Below are 21,132 nucleotides of genomic sequence, written 5' to 3'. Positions count from 1 at the left end.
TACCTTTACTGCATTGAGGGGCCAATTGATGGGGCCATGATTTTTAAAAACTTGGATGAGAACCTTCTTCCCTCAGCCAGAACACTGAAGATGGATTGTGGATGGGTTTACCAGCATAACAATGACTCAAACTGTCAAGGCAACAAAGGAGTGGCTCAAGAAGAAGCACATTAAGGTCATGGAGTGGCTTAACCAGTCTCCAGACCTTAATCCTTTATGGAGGGAGCTGAAACTTTGAGTTGCCAAGTGACATCCAAGAAGCCTTAGGGTTTCAGAGAAGATCTGTAAAGAATGCACCAAAATCCCTCCTGAGATGTGTATGAAACTGGTAACCAACTACAAGAAACGTCTTATCTTGGTGCTTGCCAACAAGGGTTTCCCTACCAAATACAAAATCATGTTTTGCTTGGGGATCAAATATTTATTTTACTCACTGAACTGCAACTCAATTTATAACATTTGTATAGTTTCTATTTCTGGACTTTTGGATGATATTCAGTCTCTATACACCTGTGATAAAAAATTATAGCCCCCCTTCCTTTCTTTGTAAGTGGTCAAACTTACAAAATCTGCAGGGGATCATTTCTCTCTCTCTCTCTCTCTCTATCTATATATATATATATATATATATATATATGTATATATATATATATATATATATATATACTTTTTTACCAGCTGCATGTAAGATTGTAGTTCTAAACTGGAGTGTGCATGAACTGGAGACTCTGACAAGACTCAGTAGGCCCACAGGGGGCACCTACATACCTGAAATTGGCCAATGCGGCCAGGGCACGGTTAGTAGAAAAAGAAGAAAGGAGATAAAGAATAGCAAGGACAGGCCTAACATAACCATCTCATTTAAAAAAGGGCTTTACTAAGGCTAGGTTTACACTTCCCTAAGGCCACGTTTGCACAGGCACAGCAGTATATTCATTTGAATGGGCTGCTGTACCTGCAGGAAACATAGGGAAAAGAACCTTGAACTTTTTCTAAGACCAGAGCTGCACGGAATCCGCATGGTGCTATTGGTTTCCATGGAAGATGCACTGCTGTTTCCCATGTGTAGCAGTGCCATTAGGAATTAATGACACCCCCGTATGTCTGCTAAACAGCAGCACGTTTTTGCTGTGGGTGCAGGAATGTGTAAGATTTACTGCACCCCGCATAGATGTAAACTTAGCCTAAGGAGAATACTTAGCCCTTCCAGTTCTTATCTTGGACTTGGATGCTTTCATACTTCTGCACTGCAGTCTGGCCGTAGCGCTGGTGTACCCGTGGTTTTCATGTGGTTAATCCCCGGTTTTCCATAGACTATTAGGTTATGCATTATTGGTGCATTTTCTGAAAGCACACCAAAGACGCAGAATGCGACTTTTTCCGCGTTCGGAAAACGTGCCAAAAATGCCTGGCCTAATAGAAAGTCTATGGGAAACCAAGGGTTGACCGCACAAAAGTTGTGGGTACACATGTGGCCAAACTGCAGCACAGCAGTGTGAAAGCTGCCTAAAGAATAGACTTTTTGTTGTAGAGGTAAAAGAGAAGGAGGGACTGAAAAGTTTAGCAAAGGAAAAATGGGCAGGGCTGGCTCAGTCTAAAAAAGTGTTGAGAGCCGACAACATGATTTACGAGCTCAGTACATTTCTGCCAGATCAACAGGTATTTTTCTTTATTTGCAGGGCCTTTTAAAGGATTAAACATGGGAAAATGTACATGCATTGCAGAGATGTACTACTGTATATATATGTTTTTACATTATTTTGTTCTGACATAGACTTTAATGGTAAGGCCTGCCTATCTGACAATTGTTATAAACCGTTGCATCAAATAAAGCCCCGTACACACGATCAGATTATCGAACGATCTGTCGTCCATTTTTTTGTGGCATGCTAGTCTTATGTGGAAAGTGAAGAGGTTTTTTTCATACAAATTTTCCCGTACGACAGAATTCTACTTCAGAAGTGATGTCATGTGTTGGATTGCTTTGTATGTGTTCTTTCATCTCTGAGCATGCCTAGTCTTGCTCTTAAGATTTTTTTCCGTCGAAATCTGTACTAATGAGATGAAAATCGGACGTTGTATTACGGACAACAAACATTTTATAGCCTGTACATCAGGATTTTGTCAGCCGAAAAGTCGGAGTCGGCTGTCGAAAGCACCATACTAACAATCCGAAAATCGGCAAATCGGTCGTCGGACGAAATTTCCCTTCCGATTTTCTTATCGTGTGTACGGGCCTTAAGGCTGCAAGTGAAGACTTTTTTCTTAGTTACTTGCTTACAGAGCAAGCTACAAAAATCTCAAGAAGATATATTTAACAAGCTAGACAGGTAGAGTAGACACTAAACTTATTAACTCATGTTATGTACATATGCAATGGTTGCCATTTTTTTTGTACTGCCATTTTATACTGTTTTGTCTAAATCTCTCTGCAGAAAATAAACTATGCATGTTGAGGCCTCATTTAGTAATTAGTAATTCTAAAAACCGTAGTCTGTAACATCCAAGTATAGTAATGTGGGAAACAGCAGGATGCAGATTTCCTGTGCTTAAAATTTCCAGTACTCCAGATACTGTGCACATTCATGTCAGAGGTCTGCTATATATAGCTAGCCAAATTCTTTTTTGTTTTAAAGTCATAATTTCTTAATTTAAGGGCTACTGGGGATTTTCAGCCTCACTCACTGTTGTATTCATTGTTTGATCACTGAATTACAGCAACACAACAAATTTTTAGCCTACTCGTTCATTTTAACAAGTTACAGATTACACCTTAAGGAAATTTTTGGAAAAACAATCTCTAGAAAGCTAAGACAGCACACGAGAGCTTTTGAACAGAACTAAAACAAAAAATATATAGCATGCTGCAGCACTTAATTATACTTGCATCTGTACCTAAGGCAGCTTCCTGTGATGGAGTGGCAACAATGCCGCACTGCTCCTGAATTCAGAGTATAGTTGCCACTCCTATGTAGACTGACATATGTGCAGGTTGGGAACGTGTGCATTATCGCACACAATCCCGACCTCCAGGCAAAACACATTGCTTTTTAGCAGATGTGCATGGGGGGGCTTAATTCATATTGGCACCTCCACACATTGGCAAAACACCCACGTTTTTACACTCAGGATATCGCATGGTGCTGCAGCATCATATGGGATATGTTCCAAAGGGTTTTGGGGCTTCTTTCCCCACTTTAATGGGTACAGCAGCCCATTCAAATGAATGAGCTGCTGTACCTGCAACATGCACAAGTGTGAACCAAAACTTAGACTGTCATACAGGAGTCTACAGCTGTACTTTAACCAGTTACGGACCACCTGCTGCAGTTATACGGCAGGCAGCCGCTCCTCTTGCGCGAACCGACATAGGGGTACATCGGTCGCGAGCCTGGTGCTGCTGCCGGGCACCCGCGATCGCTCACCGTTAATAGAGAAGAACGGGCAGCTGTTATAAACACAGCTGATCGTTCTTCTCTCTAAAATTATCACAGAGCGCCTGTGATCCTTCTATATAGGGTCACAGGTCTCTATGGTCATTTCGAAAAGTCCAACCCCCCCACAGTTAGTAAACACTCGCCATGGCTTACATTTAACCCCTTGATCACCAACTAGGTTAAACCCATCCCTGCCAATGTCATTAATACAGTAACAGTGCATATTTTTAGCACTGATTACTGTAGTAATGTCAGTGGTCCCCCCAAAAGTGTCAGAAAAATCAGTTAGGGGTCCGATCTGTCCGCCGCAATGTCGCAGTCCCGCTAAAAATTGCAGATTGCCGCCATTACTAGTAAAAAATAAATAAAAATGACAAATCTTTCCCCTAGTTTGTAGACGCAATAACTTTTGCGCAAACCAATCAAAATACGCTTATTGGGATTTTTTTTTCACCAAAAATATGTAGCAGAATACAAATTGGCCTAAAAAGATAAAAAATTTGATATTTAAATTTTTTAATTTTTTTCGGAATGTTAGCCCCCATTCACACTACCGCGACGCTACTTCGCACGAGCAGCGCGCTGCGACCTCGGAGCGGCCGCCACGGACTTCATAACATTGAAGTCTATGGCGGTCGCCTCCTGGTCGTCCCAAAGAAGCTCCGGACCCTTTTTCTAAGTCGGAGCGACTTGTGTCGCTCCTATTAGAACGGGTCCGCAGCTTCCCTATGGAAGGCGACCTACGGCGAACTGTAAGGCGACCAGGTCGCCTCACAGGTCGCCTTAGTGTGAACGGGGGCTTATATAGCAGTATGTGAAAAATATTGTTTTTTTTTTTTAGAATTGTCACTCGTTTTTTGTTTATAGCGCAAAAAATAAAAATTGTGGGGAAAAAAAGGACATTCATTTTATTTGGGTACAGTGTCGCATGACCACGCGACTTTCCGTTAAAGTAACGCAGTGCCAAATTGCAAAAAATGGCCTGGTCATTAAGGGGGCAAATCCCTCTGGTCCGGAACTGGTTAAAGCAGAACTTCACTCAAAAGGGAAGTTCCGCTTTATGCCCTCCCCCACCCCTCCTTTACCACATTTGACATATTATATATTTTTTTCGAGAGCGGATACCTAGTTTTAATAGGTACCTGCTCTCTAAGCGGTCAGAGCGGAAGTTCGACCCCCCTCTCTTTTCCCACAGTCTTCTGGGACATGTCATAGGTTGCACAAGGCTGCAGGACCATACACAAAGCGCAGCGTGGCTCATGCATGTGCAGTGGGAGGCCAGCTGTGAAGCCACAAGGCGCTGGGGACCTAAAGACCAGCGAAGAAACAGCTGTGTATATGTAAGGGTGAGAGGGGCAAGGAATACCCTAGATTGGAACAGTAGAGTGTCCGCTTCCTGGCAGGCCCGCGTGGGTTCAGAGTAGAATTCAAACATTCTTAAAGTAGAACTATAGGCAAAACCTTTTTTTATTTTGAATAGAGTAAGGGAGGTTTATAACCCCTGTGAGATTTGTTTTTCACTATCTGTGTCCCATTCTGGAGATTTCTCTTTACTTCCTGTCCCATAGCCAAACAGGAAGTGATAGAAAATTGCTGCACATTCTTTGGGGACCCCCAGGTCACCGGAACTAGGAAACTTTCCCCTCTATTACTTTTCTTGATACAGCCCAAAATTTGGGGTTTTCTTTTACTTTTACTTTCAATGATAATAGTAAACAGGACAAATATAGAGGGTGAATCTCCGACAGCAGTATAAACTGACCTCCTTCTCAAAACTCTCCAAAACTGGAAAAAACGTTTGCCTTTAGTTATCCTTTAAAGCGGAGTTCCACCCTCAAAATCAACTTTACCCCGTCCGCTTGCTCTAAATTACCTGAAAAAGAATTGGATAATTACAATTTTTTTTTTGATTCACTTACCTTGTTTTTAACCACTTTACCACCGGAGGATTTTGCTGTCTTACGTCCAGGCCACTTTTTGCGATTTGGCGCTGTGCGACTTTAACTGACAATTGCGCGGTCGTGCCACGCTATACCGAAACTAAACTTACGTCCTTTTTTTCCCACAAACAGAGCTTTCTTTTGGTGGTATTTGATCACCTGTGCGATTTTTACTTTTTGCGCTATAAACAAAAAAAGAGCGTTTATTTTGAAAAAATAACAATATTTTTAACATTTTTTTATATGAAATTCCCCCCCAAAAAAATGTAAAAATCTAATTTTTTAAAAATTTTTGGCCAATTTGTTTTCTGCTACCTATGTTTTGTAAAAAAAAAAAATCACAATAAGCGTATTTTGATTGGTTTGCGCAAAAGTTATTGCATTTACTAACTAAGGGAAAGATTTTTGTCATTTTTGGTGTTTTTTTTTTAACGAGTAATGGCAGCGATCTGCGATTTTTTTTGCGGGACTGCGACATTGCGGCGGACAGATCGGACCCTTGACTGACATTTTTTACACTTTTGGGGGTACCAGTAACATTACTGCAGTAATCAGTGCTATATATATGCACTGTTACTGTAAAAATGACACTGGCAGAGAAGGGGTTAATTTTATTGGAGAGGGAGGGGTTAATGTATGCCTGGTGCTTACTGACGTGTATGGGGGGAGGTGACCGAGTGAGTCAGGGACAGATCGGATGTTCAGCTATGCTGAACCCTGCAATCTGTCACTCCCTGTCACTTAGGAGATCCGCCCGCTCTGTTTACACAGGCGGGCGGATCTCCAAACTAGATTCCCCGACGATCGGGGAAGAGCAGAGGCAATCACTGCCGCTCCTCCCCTGGCCCGACTCCCGCTGTGACCGAAAATAGCGGGAGCGCTCCTCCGGCGGCGCGCGAGTGCCGCCTACAGGGGGAGGAGTCCAGCGACGTAGTACTATGTCGCTGGACGATAACGAACCACTTTGCCGCAGTACGCTCAATGTGAGCGGTTGGCAAGTGGTCAAAGAAAATATGCTTATCTTCCTTCCTATTCCTCCCTCTGCGGCCGCCGCCCGCACCGTCACTTCCTGCTTGCATTGACTTTGACATCACCAAAGAAGACAACGAAGAGGACACCGAAGAGGACGCTCCAGTTTCAGCTGCCCACACATGAGATGGCAGCGCTGGACAAGACATTTTCAAGGTAAGTATTTCTTCTAAAAGGTAAGTGAAACCTGGGACATTTCAGAGGCTATCGTTGCTTAAATGCACTAGCCCTGACTGTCCCGGGGGTTTTTTTTTATCTAAAAAAAATTTTTCAGGGTGAAACTCCGTAAACACAGAAAGGGTGGAAAGGGTCTTCTTCTGCAGCATGTTGGCAGGGGGTAGGTTTCTCTGTGGCTGCAAACTAAAAAAAAACTCTTTGTAAGACTTTGCATACCATTTGTTGTGATGTAATATATTTAGCTGTATATCACCTTAACCAAATGCACCGCATCTCAATGATCTGTATTCTTTTATATTTTGTATTGCTAGAGAAAGAAGGACTCTTCATCTCTCCAACCCTCACCTAGAACACATGAAAGAAGATATACTCTATCATTTTGATCTTGGAACAAATACTCATGATTTCCCAGCCCTGTTTGGGGATGTTAAGGTAAGAAAATGAAAAGCCTGAAAATCCCTATTTAGATATCAGTCACAACAATGATAAAGAAAGCTGTGTTCTCCTGCTTAGTGCGGTCAGTTTTTAATAGGAAAGCAGAGTTTAAAATAAATGTTTTATGAAAGACTAGATTGGTTATATGTTCTGTGAAGCATTTTCCCCTTTTAAAACCACATATAAAGAATATAGTACCCCAACATTTCATACTCCTGATAAATGCCTGCAGTACATATACTTGTATATAGTATCCTGTTCTCTTTGTATTGCTTCTTTTGTGTGAAATCCCTGGTGTTCTTGCTAGTCCCCCTGCTTTCCTATTAAAAACTGACAACACTAAGCAGGAGAACACAGCTTTCTTTAGCTATGCTCCTCTAATGATCAGACTTGTCCACTCCCTCCCTGCACAGCCATTCACTTGGAAGACCAGTGTGCTGCTACTTTTCCTCCCCAGCTCTCTAAGACCCTTATGCAGGTGAAAACAGAGGGTATGTAATCACTTCTAAAGAATAAAAAAAAAAGTAGTTTCTAATGCTTTTAATATGTTTATACAGATGTTTTGCCTTTTGTGTGTTTTTTAAACTGAGTGGGTTGTTTTACAAGGTAAGGATTCACATATACCGTACTTTAAATTACATTTTAACACCACATTCGTATTTCAACTTTAGTATTCCCAACATGGTAGGGACAATGTCTGTAAAGCCAGGGCTGAAAGGAAATGGGGTAAAGATCATTATACAATGTAAAAGCTTTCACAAAGCTGGCTTTAGAGCTCTTTTAGGTGTGCAATCCACAGACATTTATAGCTTCATATATTCACTTTTCTAGAGGGATTTGCAGAATTAATTAGATTTATTATCAGAGCTCAGTGTCAGTGACTGTCCTCTCCACAGCAGACAGAATAGATAGCTGTACGATGGAAGAAAATGTGAGACCCCTGTACTTCCAGGTGGCTAAGAAGAGGGTTTGTTTAATAATTTAGGTCCAATGAAGAACAGTTTTTGCTTAGAATAAAAATATTTCTCTTTTTTTCTCTCTTTTTTGTAAAGATACACATGTGAATATGATTATCTTTATGTAAATAATGTTATCAATGTGTAAGAATTAAAGAAAAAAAAACCTTATTTCTGTTCATAGTATTTATTGATATATTTATGTGGGGCAGCCATGCTTGCCCTTAACGGCTTGTTCATAATAACCTGAATGATAAAACGCAGTGTTTCAAGCTGCGGGCAGTTGCCTGGGTTCTCATCTGTGTGATGCACCAGTATTGTGATGCTGCATGTTTTTAAATCTCACACAAGTGCGTGACCCTTTTTTTTTTTTTAAACACACCACACCACACCACAACACAACACATGATAATAGGTAACCATGTGCTGTAGTCAGTGGTGTATTTTGGTTTTGTGCTGCCCTAGGCAAGGCTAAAATTGGGCGCTCTCCCTCCTATGTAAATTTGCCCCACCCCTTCCTGTTCAACGGATGTGACTCCCTCCAAAATTGAAGGACTACAAGTCCCAGCAAGAACCCATGAGATCTCATTAGGGGCGGGTGTGAGGGGGTGGGTAAGGGAGGGTGAGGGGGGATGAGAAAGAGAGAAAGGGGGTGGGAGAGAAAGAGGGTGGTGGAAGAGAGAGAGGATGGTGTGAGAGAGAAGGAGAGAGAGAGAGAGAGAGAGTGGTGGGAGAGAGAGAGAGAGTGGTGGGAGAGAGAGAGAGAGTGGTGGGAGAGAGAGAGAGAGTGGTGAGAAAGAGAGAGAGAGAGAAAGGGTGATGGGAGAGAAACAGAGGGGGAGGTGAGAGAGAGGGGAGGGGGTGAGAGAGAGGGGGGAGAGAGAGAGGGAGGTGGAAGAGAGAGAGGGTGGTGGGTGAGAGAGAGAGAGAGCAGGGAATAGAGAGAGAGGGGGGTGAGAGAAAGAGAGGGGGAGTGGAGGGGTGGGTGGGAGAGATGGGGAGGGGGGTGGTGGGAGAGAGAGAGGGGGGTGAGAGAGAGAGAGGGGGGTGAGAGAGGGGGAGTGGGAGAGGGAGAGGGGGTGGGTGGGAGAGATAGAGAGGGGGGTTTTGGGAGAAAGAGAGAGGGGCGTGAAAGAGAGAGGAAGAGGGGGTGGGAGAGAGAGAAAGAGGGGGTGGGAGAGAGAGGGAGAGGGGGGGTGGGAGAAAGAGGGGGGGCTGGGAGACCCCTTAGCCCTGCCTGCAGTCCCTCCTGTGCCCTCCTGTCTGTGGGTAGGTGTGTCTGATGCACCTACCTCCCACCCATCCCCGTCCTCTGGACCCACGGTCAGCCTGTCTTCCTGTTGATGTCCCAGCTGGTAGCGGAGAGGAGGTTTGAGAAGGAGTGCAGGCTCTGGGAGGCGCCAGGGATGCTGCGCCCACTGCTGCTCAGGACAGGGTGGCGCCGTGGCACTGAAGGTCTTAGGTGGAGATGCTGTATTGCACTACAGCACTGCCTGTAGTGCAGTACAACACATGTGCAATGATCCTTCTTTTCATGGATAGTGTAGGACCCACTGACAATGGGGTACTTTGACGTAGTGGTGGGCTTGAGCACGATATGGCCATATGGTGGGACCAAATCCCCATTTTTTGCCTTTATATTTGTTAGTCATTTCTTTTGCATGTGTGCGCTATTCTCTGTAAATATGCATGTTGCTTGGTTCATAGCTGCACCAGCTTTAGAAATGCATGTTCAGGATGTGCCCCCCCAGCTCTTTGTTTGTTGGCTCATAGTTGCAGTGTTTTTTTGTATTGAAAAACCCTTGTAATTAAAAAAAAAATAACAGATATTCAGGATGGGGCAGGCTTGTCTCCTAAAGATGATCCATGATTTTCAGAGGGCGGTAGGCACTGCTGCCAGTGTAAAACAGTCATGTCAGTAAAAACAGTAGAATCTGTACAATTATTCTAACATATCCACACATTTGTTAAAGGGAACTTGTACTACAGACTGTGATTGCTGCCCTCTCTTTTGAAACTCTTTTGTCTGTCTTGCTTATTCTGTGACTTAGAACATGTACTGTATATAGATCAGTACTTACTTTACTTGCTGAATGCTTGTTGCAGGGGAGTTTCTTAGAAAGTACTAGGTCTAAAGATAGCCAGGTAACAAACATTTTCAGAAATCACCACCTACATATTTTCCCAGCATTTCTTGATACCTAGATGACCACTATAGGGAGCAAATACAAGCATGTACTGTATATACAATGCAATAATCCAGATAGGGATCAAAAAGTAAATATATGCTCTATCTTAAATTGGTGTAATGCATGGCCAACATTGCTTTTACCTCTAACATTTTCACAAGAGATGGAGTAAAGGTATACAAGTGGCTAAAATGTTTAATTCTATCAATGTATATTAATAATGCTATGTACTTCTTGTTTTTAGTTTGTATGTGTTGGAGGAAGTCCATCGAGGATGAAAGCTTTTGCTCAGTACATTACTGGGGAATTAAATGTGGGAGACCCTAAAGCAGACATTCCTAACATCTGTGCAGGAACCGACCGTTATGCCATGTATAAAGTAGGACCAGTGCTGTCCATCAGTGTAAGTTAATCATTGTACCTAAATACATTTATTTTTTGGCTTTATATTCTGATATGCTTTATTAGCCAAACAGAATCTGTCTTGGTTTCTTGTTTGGTGGCTATGAGCTCCCCGTTCTTACTTGTGAGTAAAAATGCATGTCATAAAATTCATTTAGAAATGATAGTACTAGGCCAGGTGTACAATTTCTGTTTACTTGTATTTTTATGAAAGTAGAACTAAAATCTGGAAATATTATATACTATTATTATACAAGATTTATATACCGCCAACAGTGTGCACAGCGCTTTAAAAAATAAAGGGAGACAGTGCAGTAACAATACAGGAGTAAAAATTAGTAGGGCCCTACAGAGGAGGACTGAGCAGGGGGGCAAATGCCCTCTGGGCCGCTCTGATTTCCCATAAAAAGGCTGCACCGCTTCTGCCACAGACATGCCCAAGGCCCCTTTCACACATACGGACCGTTTGTCCGTTTTTCATCTATCCGTTGACGGATGAAGAATAGACATCAATGCATTCCTATGGAAAAACGGATGATCATCCATTTACATCAGTTTTTTTATCCGCTTCTGTCAATATCCGTTTATTTGAACCGATGAAAGCCCTATTTTTCTTCCGTTAAAAAAACGGATCGGACAAAAAAACGGATGTAAATGGACAAACGGTCCGTTTTTCATCTGTCTTTGCATTGGTAGTGGATGTAAAAAAAAAACAGATGAGAAAACGGATGAAAAACGGACGAAAAACGGATGAAAAACAGATGAAAAACGGATGAAAAATGGATGAAAAATGGATGAAAAACGGATACATTTTGACGTGACTGAACTGATGAACTGAACGGACCGTATATGTGAAAGGGGTCTAAAGGATTCCTGGTGAAGAGAAGTAAAAAGTCCCTGTTGACCTACTGAGTGCGGGTTGATGACAAGGACAAAGCGCAGCCCCCCCCCCCCAGCATGGATAGTGTAAACTGTGTCTGAGCAGAGGCCGGTTCCATGCCCCACTGGAGATTCTTCTGCCCCGGCCAGCCCCAACTGAGCTCCCCCCAACCTCCCCCTGCTGGCCAGGTTGGGAACCTGGATTCAGCCGGTAAGTAGAGAGTATCTGGAGCAGGGCTTCAGCTTGGAATGGGGGTCAGGAGGAGGATTGGGAGAGTGGGAGGCAGGGTGAGGGAAAGTGGGAGGGGGCTGAGTCGCTGCACCATGGGCCTCTGGTTTGTACTTGCCCCCTGGGCCGAAAGTTGCCAGTCTGCCCCTGGGGCCCTACTCCTGAGAGCTTACAATGCAAATTGAGAGGAAACTGATACAAAATGTAATAACTGTTTGGGATGAGTTGATGAGGTAAGTAAGATCTCAGTTCTTAGGTGGAGGTGAGAAAGCTAAAATGTAGAAAACTGGACTAGTTACCTTTATTTTCTGTGGACGTTCTGCCATTAACCTTTTCCTAATTACTTATAAATGTAGATCATTTTGCAGGTAAAATAGTTCCCACATTAGATGTTTCCTTAACCTCCCTGGCGGTATGATTCTTTTGGATTTTAGGTGCTGAAAGCGGTACCATTATTTTGCTTGTAATTCGTGTGAATGAGCAGCCCAAACCAACTGTATACATTTATTATATATATTATATGTATGTATACATATATTATGTATACATATATTTTTACATATATATGTATATAGTTAATATGTATATATGTTTATATATATAATGTATACAGTTGGTTTGGGCCTTGCTTTCAATAAACCCACCCCTGTCCTCCCCAGTCCTGCTCAGCACCTCCCCATCCCACCCAGCCTTTGACAGAGTGTGCAGAAGCTCCTTCTGCTGATATGGAAATGGTTGCCAAACAGCAGGGGTGCTGCGTAATTTCCTGAAAATACAAGTTATTCAGTGCCATCAATTCCAGAAGTGACAGCCACTCGGGTAGCTACGTCAGTTCTGGAAATTACATAGCCACCAGGCAGGGGACACACCCCGGAGCCGCGAACAGTGGGGAGGGCTGACAACAGCATGGTCACGTGACAGGCAGCCGTTTAGAGTTTAAAAAGGTACAAAACAACTAATTTTAAAAATTTGAACAATGTGGATCAGTTGAAAATGTTAATTATGTTTGATTTAGGTTTTTTGGGGTGATGCCTTTCCTTCTACTTTAAAGTTTGGCCAATTTTAATTCTACACATTTTTCTTTTCAGCACGGTATGGGAATTCCATCTATCTCAATAATGCTTCACGAACTGATCAAACTTTTGTATCATTCCAAATGTTCCGATGTCACGATTATTCGTATTGGTACATCTGGAGGCATAGGTAAATCATCTAGACTCTTTCATAAGTTTACAGTGCCCATTTAAGCTGAACACTAGAGCAAATATTGGGCAAAATATGTACCTGCAGTCTAGATCTTGTTTTGTTGTTTTCAGTTTCTTGGATTCCTTAGATGCATTGGTTAAATCAAAACGAACACATATTGATGTGTTTAAAATGGGTATTGTACTCTTAGAAAGGTTTTACAAAAGGCTGTGTTTTGTGTTAAAATTTTACTAAACCCACAACAGTAAAATCAGTCTGTATATGTAGTAAGGCATGCTTGTTATACTCACTGTGGAACCTAAAGGGGTTAATCCTCTGCATTGTGTAAAAAGGTGGTTTGATCCTATCTCTCCTCCGGTTTTTCCACTGCCCCCTAACCGTCTCCTGATATGACAAAGCATGTGGAGTCACTCTGCACATGCTCAGTTTGGTTGTGTATTGCTAGAGAGTTTTTTTTCCTAGAAGGGTGCATGTGATCAGCAAAGGGACAATCAGCACTGTCCAGACAGAGGGTCAGCGGTTATGCAGCCTCATAGGACAGTCAGAGTAGGATGAAAATTCCTCCTACAAGCTTTAACCAGACACTAATAGAAGTCACAAGACTGCTATATACTGCTAATGAGAAAATGTTTTTAGCAATTTATATTTACTAAAATAGTTGCATTTCCATGCACTGTGTACTGTGGGAGTCCAGATACAGTGAATGCAGGGTCCTGGGTTTAGCAAAAAAATTAACAATCAGGGCTACATATACAGATAAGTAATAACCAGTCAGTGTCCAAACCACTTTCATGGTGTCCTGCTGTAAACCTAAAAAACACAACCGTACAAATAGAGTGGGACTAGCACAAGAATCGTAACCTAGGCACACAAGCGGTTAATAAGCAGGAACTACGGCTTTCTGACGGTATAAAAATTGTTTAATGTATCAGTGGTCTCCAAACTGCGACCCAGGGCCCAGAAGTGGCCCTTTGCTTAGCCTCTATCTGGTCCTTGAGACACTATTACACCATCTGACACCAATAAAAGGGCACCTCTCCCCCTACTGACACTACAAATGGGGCATTATTCCTCCCATTAAAATCAATGATAGGGCACTGATGCCAGAGTATTTATTATTCTCACTGGCCACATTTCTGGCCTCCAAAGCCTGAAGGACAGTAAACAACCCCTTGCTTAGAAAGTTTGGAGACCCCCTGCCCTAAATAATTTAGCACATCAAAAAAGTAATGTAATATGTTTATTCTTGTCTTTAGCTGTACTTTGGAAAATCCCTAATAATATATATACAGTATACACCATAGCGTGTGTGAAAATAATGTGAATACCTTCTTATGTATGGTGATCATATTTCAAGTGCAAAACTCTCTTTTGCAGACGTGGAATGTTTCTGTGAAAACAAAAAAAGGTATATTTAGCAAGTTTGACAGCCTAGCCCAGGTTGGCAATTTTATTAAACCAATAGAAAGGAAATATGGGTGCTTATGTGTTAAAAAAATCAGAAAATGCTAAATCAAAAAAATCTGAAGTATCTCTGGAAATATCTTTCTTTCCATCTCCACTGAACTCTCATTAGACATGTTGATGAGTTAATCCTTTCTGAATGTCTGCTGGTATGTAAAGAACTAGCAATCAGATATAATTACTAGTTGGTATGATACTGATAGTGTAGGGGAAAAGTGTGCAAAGTAAAATACTGTATAGCAACCTGAAATAAATAAAAAACCTGTTGACTTGATTCCATTAAATTGAACCCTGATTAGATGTCGTAGTTTACTGCCCTTTGCTCATCTGTAATGCTCTTTGCACTTTTGAGTAATCCTGAACAGAATCTACCTTTGTTCTACGGGAAATAATGTAGCATCTGCTAATCAGTCTGTTGGTTTCCAGGGCCTTATAATTGCCTCCCATCCTTTCTAGTATATACCCTATTAGGATAGGCTTTGCCTGCTTCAGAATATATACTGCCTTTAGAATGATCAGATTGTGTCTGCACCCCTGACCGTACTTTAATGCTTATGAGTAGCCACAGGGTACTGTTAACCCTGCTCCTTTTACATCCAACATGTCCATTGAAATGGAACTACAAGATGTCAGTTATGTCTACAGGATTCTTGCATGAGATTTGTGGTTTATACAGCTGCAGTGAGTCAGTGCAAGTTATAGTGCTCGAAACTGACATACAGATGTATATTTAGTTCCTGGACTTTAGATCATGCTAAATAGCACAGTAAAACTATAATGATTCTGAACAATGGCTACTGTAAAATAAACATGAAATTTTTATGACACCTTCGCTGGCGATCATGCTGGAGTTGGGAAGAAATGATACAGCTCCTTTTTGCCTCTGTGCAGCAAGAAATTACTTCTAAAGGAGACCGATTCAATAAAAAAAGGGTCTTGTGCAAGGCAGAAGATTTTGCACCTCTATCCCTTCTGGTTCAATAAATGTTGGGATTTTACAAAAGAAAAAGGTACATCATGCATCATGAAGACATGAGAAAAAACACACATTGTAACGTCCATAGAACAACAACTGGATACAAGATAGAGCAAGGAGGAACTTGACTGGCCTGCAGAGTCCTGACCTCAACTCCATAGAACACCTTTGGGGTGAATTTGAGCAGAGACTGCGAGCTAGGCCTTCTCGACCAAACATCAGTGCCTGACCTCACAAATGTGTTTTTAAAACAATGGTCAAACATTCCAACAGACACACTCCTAAACCTTTTGGACAGCCTTCCCAGAAGAGTTAAAGCTGTTATAGTTGCAAAGGATGGGCCAACCTAGTATTAAACCCTACAGACTAAGACTGGGATGCCATTAAAATTCATGTGCTTGTAAAGGCAGGCGTCCCAATACTTTTGGTAATATAGCATGTATATATATATATATATATATATATATACAGTATATATATATATATATATATATATATATATATATATATATACACACCAAATTTAACACACCTGCTCCCCATTCACACCTGGGACCTTGTAACACTAACGAGTCACATAACACCGGGGAGAGAAAATGGCTAATTGGGCCCAATTTGGACATTTTCACTTAGGGATGTACTCACTTTTGTTGCCAGCAGTTTAGACATTAATGGCTGTGTGTTGAGTTATTTTGAGGGGACAGCAAATTTACACTGTTATACAAGCTGTACACTCATTACTTTACATTGTAGCCAAGTGTAATTTCTTCAGTGTTTTCACATGAAAAAATATAATAATATATTTACATAAATGTGAGGGGTGTACTCACTTTTGTGAGATACAGTATATACAGAGATAGCAGGGATAAAAAAGGGGAAGGAAGGGGGGTGTCAGGGTATTATGAGACAGGGGCCAAGGACGACTCTAAAACCCCAGGCTTGGCCCACTGACAAAAAAAAACAAAGAGGTAAAAAGAGGTAAGAAACAAAAAAAAGTGTGTGTGTGTGTGTGTGTGTGTGGGGGGGGGGGGGGGGGGTACACATAGACTAGAGAGGAACAAAGAGCTAGAAGGGTAGAAGCAGAAGCAAATTAGGGAAGGAATGAAATAGGGGGGAGGGGAGAGAGAATTGGAGTGCCACCTCAAGCATAGGCAGATCCATCTCTTGCCCCACTATTTATATTGATAAGTATTGCAATGGGCATGGAGAACATTCCCCCTTTTGCATTGCCTCCTGTACTAGCATGCCCCATCCAACATCAGTTCTCCCAATCTGGTAAGGGGCTGTTTTAAGTAAAAACGTAAATTAGGGGTGCCCCTATTTTCAAGTGACGTTTGGGGTAAACATTAGGTGTGTGTTTACATGAAAGTCATCATAGGTAAAATATCACAAAGGGTATTATCTTGTAATATTCTAGATTTGTTCCTAATTAAAACTTGTAAAGTAAAATTTAACATCAGACTCATTTGACCTCAGACTAAATTCATATGTAAAAAAGATGAATGATTTGTTATTATAATTCAAGGAAAATCAATGTGATCTCCCAAACAAAAAAATATTGGAGGGATGCAAATTCTGAAGGACAATGCACTGCCCTCAATAGTCTTTAACGATATTCAGAGTGAATAAGGAGTTTTGGTGCTCTTGCTGGGCGTCCAATGTGTCCCTGTGCCTTTATGGAGAAGTGAGCTCCCACCAGACAAACCTCCCCTTAAAGTGTTACTAAACCCAGGACCCTGCTTTCACTATAACTGGTTTCCCACAGTACACAGAACATGGAAATGCAATCATTTTAGTAAATATAAACTGCTAAATACCTTTTCTCATCACCAGTACATAGCAGTATTGTGACTTATATCAGTGCCTGGTAAAGCTTGTAGGAGGAGTTTTTATTCTACTCTAGCTGTCCTATCAGGATGAAGGACCCCTGACCCTCTGTCTGGACATTGCTGATTGGCCCTGTGCTGATCACATGCACTCTCCCAAGAAAGAAAAAAACTCTCTAGCAATACACACCAAACTGAGCACCTGCAGCCTGACTCCAGCCATGACATGTTATGGGGACAATGCAAGAAGAGATGGATCTGTGCATCTGTGCATACAGGATCAAATAGCCAATAAAGAGGATTAACAATGTAGGTTCCACATTGAGTATGCCTCATCCTGGAGGCTCTCAAAAATACAGAGTTAGGATGGTAGTTTACAGAGGAGCTCTGAAATAGGCATTGCAGCTTTCACGCATATTTGCAAATGTGTGCAACTAAAACCTCTGTTTTTAATATGAATTGTTAGACCAGGTCAATTTTTTTTCTCTGTTAGTATAGGAGTTTTGTGGGTATCAAGGCTTTGGGTTAAGTGCTTTAGACAGATTATGGAGCTCCAGTTTTCAATTGTAAGGCCTCGTCCACAGGGGGATACTTATGCCTCATACACACGCATCGATTATTGGCCGGGAATTTTCGGCCAACGTCCGATCGGCCGATTTTCGGCTTGTTAGTATGATGCTTCCGACAACCAACTCCGACTTTTCGGCCGAATAAAATCTGGTGTGCAGGCTATAAAATTTTTGTTGGCCGTCAACACAACGGCCGATTTTCTGTCAGTCAGTACAGATTTCAGCAGACAAAAATCTGATGAGCAAGACTGGGCATGCTCAGAGAAGAAAAAACACACGGAAAGTAAACCAACACATGACATCACTTCTGAAGTAGATTTTTGTTGGCCAAGAAAATTCGTGTGCAGTCTAGGCACATTCCAACCAACAAAACACAACTCTGGACAAAAGTCGGACGATCGGTCGGCCGATAATCATTGCGTGTGTACGAGGCATTAGACATACACATGCAACACCTGGGTGGCCAGAAATAAAGGGGGAACAAGCATGCACCCCCCCCCCCCTTCTCAGGTATTCAGTATTATTTTCTTTAGTAACTTTGTAAACAAGGATAGTATTCAATTTTTAATGTATTTTTTAGTGGTATACTGTAGATGTTAAAGGTTAACCCTTTTCTTTGCTTTAGATTTACCTGTTAAGCATGTAAAACTGCTGACATGAGTTTTGGTTTTTTTCGATAACCCATTTTTATTTAACATTTCTTTAGGTATAGAGCCAGGCTCTGTGGTGATTACAAGTCAGTCTGTGAATCCCTGTTTTGAGCCTCAGTTTGAACAGATTGTTCTTGGTAAAACAGTAATCCGGGATACACAACTGGATGCAGAATTGGCTCAAGAGTTGGCTCAGTGCAGTCAAGAAATCAATGAGTTCAATACCGTTATTGGAAATACAATGTGCACTCTGGATTTCTATGAAGGTTTGTTGAATACCATTTCCATGTATTTAATATGCTAGAACTTTCTATACTATATACTGTGTGTGTGTATATATATATATATATATATATATATATATACTATTTTTGTAATGGGGCAGGGAGTCTTCCACACAGCTGATACGGGTCTCTGCCTCCGTTACCCACTCTCTCAGCTTTTGCAGATCTTGTCTTACAAGAGATAGACAAATTTAAAATTGACATATCTTGGAGGTGAGAGACGCCTGTCACACTGAAATAGCTTCCAGCACTTTAGCTGTGTCGGCTCCCACCGAGCCCGCCTCCGTCCCTGCATCAGCACCATCTTGGGAGGAGGATTCTTTATCCTGGCGGCGGAATTTGTCCAGTTTTGCCAAGGTGTCCGTGGGTTTCTTAGGCGGGGACATAGCTCGGTGGTGTCAGGGCAGAGCGACTGGCACGAGGAGCCCAAAAAAGGATCTTGGGGTGTCAGGAGAAGCGGTATAAGGAGATTAGGCTGACAGAGCTCTGCTCACTCTCGTCCTACCGCATGCCGCTCCAGGCCATGCCCCATATACACTATTTTTAACATAAAATGTTTAGACATACTGCATTTCTCCTATCCATTATATTATGATCTCTAATGGATTGATAAGTGTTATTTGAATGCAAACCCTAGTGACTGGTAGTAACTTCTATTTTTGCTGTGATCACTGAATCTTTTAAGCATTTTTTTATTTAAAGTGATAATTTGTGAAAAAAAAGCCAGTTTTCTATGAAACAGTCATATGGGCACCAGGTCACACATTTGCAAGATAATTACTACATCAAAATGGCAGGTAATGGGAAGCCAGCTGATATTTGCTAGCTGTTAAACCAAATTGGTTATACAACATTTTTTTTCAAACAAGCACAGTCTGAAGTAAAATCTGACCAAGAAAGTTATTGTAATTTTTCAATTTAGTATATATTTAGTCAGACAGTAAATACACACTGCTCAAAAAAAAATTAAAGGAACACTTTAAAAACACATCAGATCTAAATGGGGAAAAATATCATGCTGGATATCTATACTGATATGGACTATGGATGTGTTAGGAAGGAAAAGGATGCCACATTGTTTGATGGAAACTTAATTATCAACCTACAGAGGGCTGAATTCAAACACACCTCAAAAATAAAAGTGAAAACATGATGCAGCAGGCTAGTCCATTTTGCGAAAATTTTATTGCAGTAACTCAAATTGGTACTCAGTATTTTTTATGGCCCCCACATGTTTGTATGCATGCCTGACAACGTTTGGGCATGCTCCTAATGAGACAACAGATGGTGTCCTGGGGTATTTCCTCCTAGATCTGGACCAGGGCATCACTGGGCTCCTGAACAGACTGAGGTGCAACCTGGCTGCGTCAGTTGGACCAAAACATAATGTCCCAGAGGTGTTCTATTGGATTTCGGTCAGGTGAGTGTGGGGGCCATTTAATGATATTAATTCCTTCATCCTCTAGGAACTGGCTGCATACTCTCGCCACATGAGGCCGGGCATTGTCGTGCACCAGGAGGAACCCAGGACCCACTGCGCCAGCATAGGGTCTGACAGTGTGTCCAAATATTTCATCCCAATACCTTGAGGGTGCCATTGTCTAGCCTGTAGAGGTCTGTGCGTCCCTCCATGGATATGCCTCCCCAGACCATCACTAACCCACCACCAAACTGGTTATGCTGAACAATGTTACAGGCAGCATAATGTACTCCATGACTTCTCCAGACCCTTTCACATCTGTCACATGTGCTCAGGGTGAACCTGGATCAACGCATTTCACCCAGATATAAGGCTTCTTCAGGATCTACGTATCCGGTTTTGATAAGCTCAAATCCAGATCATCAAAAGTATGATCTGTTAACTGTGCCTTGTAAAACCATGATCTCAACAGGGACGTATTTGTTCACAAACATGTAGATGTCTTTTAAAATCAAACGGGGGTGGATCGGTGGATAACCACCATCACTTAAGTAAAGATTACCAAAGAGTTAAACCGAAAAGCAAAAAAGTGAGAGTAACCGTGAGGACCAACATCTAAGAACAACTCCAGATATATAATATAGATACAACCTTTGGTGAGGCTGTTGTCGACGATTTTGGTGTTGGAAGAGCCCTGTTTGATATCACTGGAACCTGGAATATGCTTTTTTTTTTTTTGGGCGAAAAGCGTTGATCCAGATCCATATGTACGGTACTCATCTGTGCATTGTTTGCACGGGATGGTTACGATGCATGTTTGTTATACTGTTTAAAACATATTGAAAATACACATGTTTTTAAGGATTTGTTATACTAATAAATTGGATTATGTTTTTACAATCTAATGCATCTGTGTAGTATTATGCAATTGTGTTATGTTTTGTTTTCTGTTGGGCACCTAAAAATCCCCTTTTTCCCACTATCTCTCCTTTGTGATGCGATGTGGGTACTTTTTGTCTAATGTATCTAAATATGTATTAACCCTTAATTTTTTGTTTTGTCTG

The 21,132-nt window shown here is 41.6% G+C and overlaps 1 protein-coding gene across 1 annotated transcript in view; it reads left to right on the top strand.

The window, feature by feature from the left end:
- The window catches only part of UPP1 (uridine phosphorylase 1), a 62,130-nt gene that overhangs the window by 19,645 nt on the left and 21,353 nt on the right, over window positions 1-21,132 (top strand). Inside the window, exons 3-6 of the mRNA XM_082259118.1 lie at window positions 6,895-7,015; window positions 10,408-10,566; window positions 12,762-12,876; window positions 18,421-18,630. Of these exons, the coding sequence (XP_082115244.1) occupies window positions 6,895-7,015; window positions 10,408-10,566; window positions 12,762-12,876; window positions 18,421-18,630 (605 nt within the window). The remainder of the gene's footprint in view (window positions 1-6,894; window positions 7,016-10,407; window positions 10,567-12,761; window positions 12,877-18,420; window positions 18,631-21,132) is intronic.

The sequence above is a fragment of the Pelophylax lessonae genome (assembly GCF_965119305.1).
Source record: "Pelophylax lessonae genome assembly, chromosome: 5".
NCBI lineage: Eukaryota > Metazoa > Chordata > Amphibia > Anura > Ranidae > Pelophylax > Pelophylax lessonae.
This window is presented reverse-complemented; position numbering and strand designations above follow the sequence as displayed.